The sequence below is a fragment of the Labrus mixtus genome, chromosome 3, assembly GCF_963584025.1.
Source record: "Labrus mixtus chromosome 3, fLabMix1.1, whole genome shotgun sequence".
Classification (NCBI taxonomy): domain Eukaryota; kingdom Metazoa; phylum Chordata; class Actinopteri; order Labriformes; family Labridae; genus Labrus; species Labrus mixtus.
This window is the reverse complement of record NC_083614.1, coordinates 12575738-12583091: the sequence shown is the minus strand read 5'-3', so window position 1 is coordinate 12583091 and position 7354 is coordinate 12575738. Positions and strand designations below refer to the sequence as shown.

At 39.1% G+C, this 7354-nt stretch overlaps 1 protein-coding gene across 2 annotated transcripts; it reads left to right on the top strand.

Moving 5' to 3' along the window:
* Window positions 1–2177: 2177 nt before the first annotated feature.
* si:ch211-121a2.4 (transmembrane protein 205) lies at window positions 2178–6892 on the top strand. 2 transcript variants are annotated; one of them, XM_061031728.1, is made up of 4 exons: window positions 2178–2298; window positions 4517–4695; window positions 5337–5500; window positions 5579–6892. In XM_061031728.1, the coding sequence occupies exons 2-4, from the start codon at window positions 4596–4598 to the stop codon at window positions 5879–5881; spliced, it is 567 nt and encodes a 188-aa protein (XP_060887711.1). In that variant the 5' UTR covers window positions 2178–2298; window positions 4517–4595; the 3' UTR covers window positions 5882–6892. The 2 variants fall into 2 exon arrangements, with proteins under 2 accessions (XP_060887711.1, XP_060887720.1); XM_061031737.1 differs by lacking the exon at window positions 2178–2298 and adding an exon at window positions 2321–2428.
* The last annotated feature ends 462 nt before the right edge of the window (window positions 6893–7354 follow it).

The window sequence follows — 7354 nt, the reverse complement described above, 5'->3', positions numbered from 1 at the left end:
GCTCATCCCGAAAACTTCAGAATGTTTCCAACAACAGTTGTTGTGTGAAAGCACAATCAGTAAGAATTCTGTTGCAGATATTCAAAATGTTTTTATACCAGAATGAATATCTGAAATATTAATTTAAACTAGGAAAAACTTAACTTAGCTATTTAATGTCAAAATGGCCACATTTACACTTTTTAAGGACTTTAAGATATTTTTTGAATGAATTTTGAGCAGAAGAAATTCAGTGGATATTAGGTTTCTGGAAATATAAACTACTGCTAGTATACGTCATTGGCAATATAGTTTTTACTGGTGAGAATACAGCTATGACTAGTAGAAATGCTTTCATAGTTATCTAATATCAAGGGACCCCCTTGAAAACGAGATGGTGCATCTCAATGGGCTATCCTCCAATAAGAAAATGTCAAATTTAATGTATAATACTAGTTTCTGTTTTTAACTGTAATATCGAACATAAGTGTTTGTCAGGGTATTGATTGTTTACACAGGAAACGTCTGAATTTTTATGTAAAAGATCAAATCGGAAGTAATTTTGGGTTCACACATTATATTCATCTTTAAGAATTATTTACTAAACAAATAAGACATTCATCAAAAAGTGCACATTTTTACATTTTGATAAATGTAAAATGTTAGTATTCTTCAAATTAAAGGCTTTTTATAAATGTATAAAACAAATTTTCTTGATGATCATGGACACTTCATTGAAAAGGGACTTTGCACCTCTTTTTTGTCTCTCTGGACAAATAAAAAAAACGGCAACAACAATCTCAGAGTAAATCATCTGTGTTCAGGGGGAACCTGTTGTGTCTGCTGTCGTAGCTGTCAGGACTTTTTAAAGCACATCGTAAACAGACGGTCCGCCTCTTTCTGTAGTTACTGTGCGTTCAAGTGCTGTCTGAATAATCGGAAAAATACGTTTTTGAGATTAAGTCAGAACAAGAAAACCAAGTTAGAATACATTGTATTCTTTTTCTTATGACATTTAAACATTGTTGAACAAAGTAATGATGGCTTTGTGGTAAAATCTTGTTCTTAATTGATTTATTGTGATAATTTACTTACTCCCTTACACTATATAGACTAATGGATATATATCGTCAATGCAAGTTGCTGTACAGTTACCATTTCAGAACAAATATTAGAATACATCTACAAATTAGTAAAGTGACTTTCTAACTTCATGCTGCCTTCATGTGCTCCTTGGAAATGTCCTACTTCCCAATTGTGCAGTCGTAATGACGACATACACGTATTCAAGTGCTCTGGTTGGAGAAAAACAAAAAACAAAGTAGAAGTAAGGTTGTTTTTTTAGTGGCTGCTGTTTAATTATCAAAGGGAGAGAAAATATGGCTATTTTTATTGTTTTAAAAATACTCAGATTCAGCTTTATTGAACTATATGTGGCAGATAAATGGCTAAATACTTTCTTGACTAGCTAGCTTTATTATTCAAATTAGGCTTGTTAGCATGTGTGTGTGTGTTATTCCTGTTCCTGTTGTTGTCAGTGAATAAGGCCTTAAGTTTTTAATATACTGGCCTGGTATGCTTCATGGTTAAAAATTTGCTACAGCTGTTGCTCAGTTGGTAGAGTCGTCGCCTCTCAACCAGAAGGCCGAGGGTTCAATCCCCAGCTGAGCAACATGTCTGATGTGTCCTTGGGCAAGACACTTAACCCCGAATTGCTCCCGCTGCTTCAGTGGCGGTGTATGAATGGGATTAGTTACTTCTGATGGATGATACTACATAGCGATCACTACCATCAGTGTGTGAATGTGTAGCTGTGACCTGTGGTGTAAAAGTGCTTTGAGTAGTCGGAAGACTAGAAAAGCGCTATAATATAATATAATATATAATTGTCCATTTACCATTTACAGCTAATAAATGCATATACTAAAATGGGCAACTACTAAAAATATGATGGCTAATATGAACAAAATAACACAATGTATAATTTTGTAACGTGAATTGTTGACACTGTTTCCCAACTTTCTGACATTTTGCTGCCCTGAAACTTCACATAAGTAAGTTTCAAATTTCGGTAACTCAGGTATCATATAATTTTCCCAATTTCCCACTTGCAATATGGACTTTGGGGGGGTTGTTCATATGCTCATTACTCGGTATTACGGTAAATTCGATATTTCCGATGAGCACATGAAGGCAGCATGAGACTTTCGAGCATCTGAGGAGAACTTGAACGCAGCATTAACCAGTCAGTCAGCAGTGGAGGTTCATTTACTCTCAAAGACTTCTGCTACAAAGTGTCCGGACACAATAACGACACAGGTGAACTACTCACTGAGGTTTGACTGTTTAGCTCAGTTTCAATCAGTCAGTCTCATTTGTTTTGTTGATTTGATAACAGTGAACTGCGGCTGAAGAAACTGTTCCAGAAGTGAAGCTAACTCTAACACAGGTAACTTCAGCTAACACTAGCTGCTATTTTTACCTCATGCTAAAACTACTGTTAACTAATGCGAACTAATTCTAACAAGTGGCGTAAGTTTACCGACTAGCGGAGGTGACTCTGTGACTTTGTCGGTATGTGTTGTCATTGTGTTGGGCTGTAATAATACGTAACCGCTTGATGTTATCATCGTGTAAAATAAAGACTTTTAGCAGCTTTAAGTGGCTTAAAGTAGCCGTGTGAGTAGTGACAGGTAATGCAATGTGCACACCTGGAGTTTTATGTTCCCCTCAGGCTGACAGAGTTCTTCACAAAGGGGCTAAGGTCACACCACATACACCGTTTCCTTGACAACAATGCGGAAGTTTCAAGTGGGTACACCCTGTATTAAGGTTGTCAAAAATGTCGATACTTTTCGACACCATGTGTTTTTAAACGATACTTTCTCCGATATTACAATGAAGATATTATCGAAAATTGCCGAAATGTGTAATTTCCTGCACACTGTCTAAATTGCACAAATACGTTGTGCAAATCAATTTGTGAATCTTAGACAGGATCCAGGAGTTTGCTTGCAATTTTTTGATTATTGGAAACAAGAAAGTTCCCAATAGTAGTTCGTATAGTACAGAAGTTTAAAATCCATACTTGTGAATACCTGACCCTGTCCTCTCCATTTCAGCTGTGAGAGAACAAAGTTGTGGAGTTTTGTGTTGTCAAAACTAAAGTTGTCATGATTTCAATTCTTTATACTTTTTGATAGTGGAATAAATATCTAATATCCAAAGTGTCCCATGCATAGGTTTATAAAAAGGTCTTGACACAAAACAAAACAAATGTCCAAAATGACATCACTTTTGGTGACATATCTGTATAATGCAAAGCAATGAAGCAGACAGATGACGTTGATATGAAATGATGAGATAAGAACCGTGTGTTCCCACCACGTATGCCATCTGACTTCTTGTTCACAGATGACTTATAAACACCAAACAAAACCACCTGACAACCACCAAACCATTTAAAATTAAATGCATGATTATACACACATGAAATTGACTAGATACTACGTCTTAAATGTTCAATCTCTCTTTATATAAATGATACAAAGTATAGAAAAGCGAAACGAAAACGTCATATTTTAAACTGAAATCTGCTCTCATGAGGGAGAGAGACCACTGTTTAAATTAAGACGGTGTGCAGGAGTTTGCCTGGAATCTTTGGTGATTAGGTTCATTGGGGCGACAGTCTGTAGGGACTTGGGTTTGGCACCGGAGGGTCGCTGGTTCAAGCCCTGGCATGGACCAAGTCTGGAAATTGGCCTGGTAGCTGGAGAGGTGCCGGCCCACTTACTGAGCACTGTCGAGGTGCCCTTGAGCAAGGCACCGAACCCCAGAACTGCTCTGGAGTGCTCGCTGTGGGCAGCCCCGTCACCTCTCCATGTCCATAGGATCCTGTTTGTGCATGTGTGTATTTCGGCCTATGTGTGTGTAGCATTTTCATTAAACAGTGTAAAACTAAATTTCCCCTCGGGAGGTTAATAAAGTATAAATAATTATTATGTAATTACAAAACAACAAATTATGCTATATAGATCACCAGTTCTGCTGAAACAGGCCAACATCTGTTTTGTTCACGCTTGTAGTTCCTATTTACATCTAAAGAGTCTGTGCTCTTGATCTCATTGTTAAATGTGTTAAATCATTTGTAACCTATAAAGTGATACAGCCTGAGTGATGTTTGTTTGTACTGTAATGTTATATAAAGGTTGTCAGAATTTCCAATACTTTTCGATACCACAGGTTTTAAAGTGAGACTCCCTGTGAAGGTCAAATACTGACGATTCTGACCTCCTTTTGACCCCTCATAGAGAACATGTTGATGTCTCTCACAAACAGACAGTGAAGGTACAGAAACGTTGCTCACCGTATTTGTGCTATTAAGAAAAAACAAGAAATTATAGAAGCCTATTTGCCTATTGATTTTTTTTGCTGTGGTATTGAAACAGGTATATAGTTAGATTTGTACTAGAATGGTATGAACGTTTAAAATTCTGGTATCATAACAACCTTAATGTCACATTAATTATGTATCCAGGGGTCCTAAAGTGGAGCATTAAAGCCCAGGTGATAGTGCAGATTTCTGGGACCAGAGTGAAGTCCAGACTGGAGGAAACATGTCCACAGATCAGGAGCCGACGTTCACAGTGAAGCTGCTGCAGCTGCTGCTGCTCTCCACCTACTGGGGGATGCAGATCTGGGTCACCTTTATTTCAAGTGAGTACACACACACACACACACACACACACACACACACACACAGTTGCATGATGAGTCAATTTTCCGTTTTCTTTTATGATGGTAAAACATATTTGCAAGTTTCTGCTTCTGAAATGTGATGATTTAAAGCTTTTGTTATTTCTGACAGTAAATGAAGAGCCACTGGGTGTTAGACAGTTACTCAAACATTTTCAGAGTTGTTAAAGTTTTCTAGACCTAACAGTTTAGTCATGAATTATCTGCAGGCTGTGAAGTTGATGTTGAACCCAGTTCATTCATTGCAACAACAAAGCCAGATTTGACCCCAAACACTTTTTTGTGATGTTGCTGTTTTGGTTCCATACATCTGAAGCTTTATTCATGCACATTTTTAGATCTTTAAGAACAACGAGTTGATGATAATTATTGAGAAAAGTTAACATGTTTATATAATCAAGAACACTAAGCAATCCTGACATCGAAATAAGATGAGTCTCACTGACCAAGTTCAGTGACAGGTCACCGGGAATTACTTCTGTTAACCTTCTATTTTTCTGAATTATTTAAATCAAGCGATGACTGTAAGACAGGGCTTTTCAAGAAACACTATCCTGGGGGTCCGTGTAGTTCTGATTAGTTGTTGTGTTTCTTGTGCTCAGGTTTTGTGATGGACAACCACCTGAACAGACACACGTACGGCTTCATCCAGAGCCGTCTCGTACCGTTCTACCTCCACCTGGGATCAGCCTGTGCCTTCATTAACCTCACCATTTTCGCTGTGTATCATCCCAGCGAGCTGTTGGACGACAGAGAGGCCTTCCAGGTGTGTGTTTGCTCCACATCACGCTGCATAAAACAGCTCAGAATATTTCTTTAACCCCTGACCCTGCTGTCCCTGCAGATCTTCATCTTCTTCGTGTCGGTGACTGTGGCGGCTGTAAACGCTCAGTGGTTCGGCCAGATGACATCAGAGATCATGGCAGACATGCACCTGATCGAGCAGGCGTGCGGTTTGGGTCAAGACATCGGGCTGTCATCGAACAGAGAAGCTTACGCCAAGCTGTGTGAGACAGACGTGAAGTACCGACACCTGAGCAGCCGTCTGTGGCTCTACAGATTTCTGTCGTCGCTCTGTAACCTCTGCTGCATCGGCTGCAACTTCTACAGCCTCTGCTTCATGGCCGAGAACCTGAGCACACTCTGAGACTGACACACAGCAGCCGGACTGCCACCACAAATCACTCCCTCGTAACACTTGTTCTTTTATATCAAAGTGGTAAGTTATATATTTAAGTCTGTCCCTCTCTCTGTGCCTTATTTGATACAATTCATGATGTTATGTACCTCAGGGAATAATGAAAGAACAGCATCCATGCTCACACTTTGGGAGACAAATCTGTTTGTGCAGTGAGTCATGTGTCACCTTTCACCCAGTATGTGTGTGAGCCTGCTGGCACCCTTGAGTTCTCTCTTTACCATAAACTTCAGGAGGAGGATTTTAATACCTTTGTATTTGTAGGAGCAGAACCCGTTCCAATGCTCTGCACCTTTTTGTATGTAACACACAGAAAGACACCTTAAAGGACACAGCCCCACACTGATCAGTCCTGCTTGGCTTGTTTGGTTGGAGTTTTAAAACCTCCTGTGCAGCGCTGTGTCACAGGTTTGTCCGGCTCTCCTTCAGCTCTCCTGCTTTCTGCAGGTATGAAGGCAGAGTTTAAACAGCTCCAGCTCATTGATCTGCATGTTTTAAGATTTGTTTTGCACAGCAACAGCTCCTACGATGGTCACATTTCCAACAGCTTCAGTGTTCTAGAGAGTTTTAGATCAAAATGTCAAAACAACAAGGACACTACAAAGACCATGTCACTGTGTGTCAACACAGTGTAAACGCAAACACAATGCAATACACACTTTTTTAAAACCCTTAACCTCCGGCCAGTTTTAATGGATCTTAAATTAAAAAGACAGTTTTGTTCATGAACATATGGAAGCTTTATTTAGATGTGAAATCATGGAAGTCCGTTTAAACGGAGTTGGATCATATTTATTTCAGTCTCTTATCATGTTGGAGATAATGGGTTTTAACTGTTGTTGTGGGTTTGAGTGAAACTGAGTGTACTGCTCAGGTCACAGATCGGTACAGTTAGTGGGGTTTAAAGGTGGATTGTTTCTACATATATGATCTGTTTTTGTATTAAAACATGGTATCTTTAAGTTCTGTCTTTGTCATCTTCTTCCTGTTATTAATATTTGCTTAGGATTGCAGTAAATGGTAACTTCATCATGCTATTCCCATGGGGAGGGGATATGAAAGCTTTGAATTTGAAGCATAATTTTTTTACTTATTATCGTCAACTTTTCTTACTCACTCATGTCAGGTGCCAGGGCGCCCCCTATGGATGGCTGGCGCCCCTAGCATTTGCAGAGACATGTTGATGATGCTGAGGCTGAGGCTGAGCGAACAGCATGAAGAGAGACTCTAATGTGACTGGTTACATCAGAAACTTCAAACGTCTGTCACTTTTCAAAGGGCTTCATTCAGTTTGACAGTTTAAAACATTTTAATGTTAAATTGTGTTTTTGAGACATTAAGAGTTTTGAGTACAATGGCCCTACAGGTCAACTGCTGAAAGATTTCCCTGAACGCAACAGTATTTGAGGCACTTTAGCATTG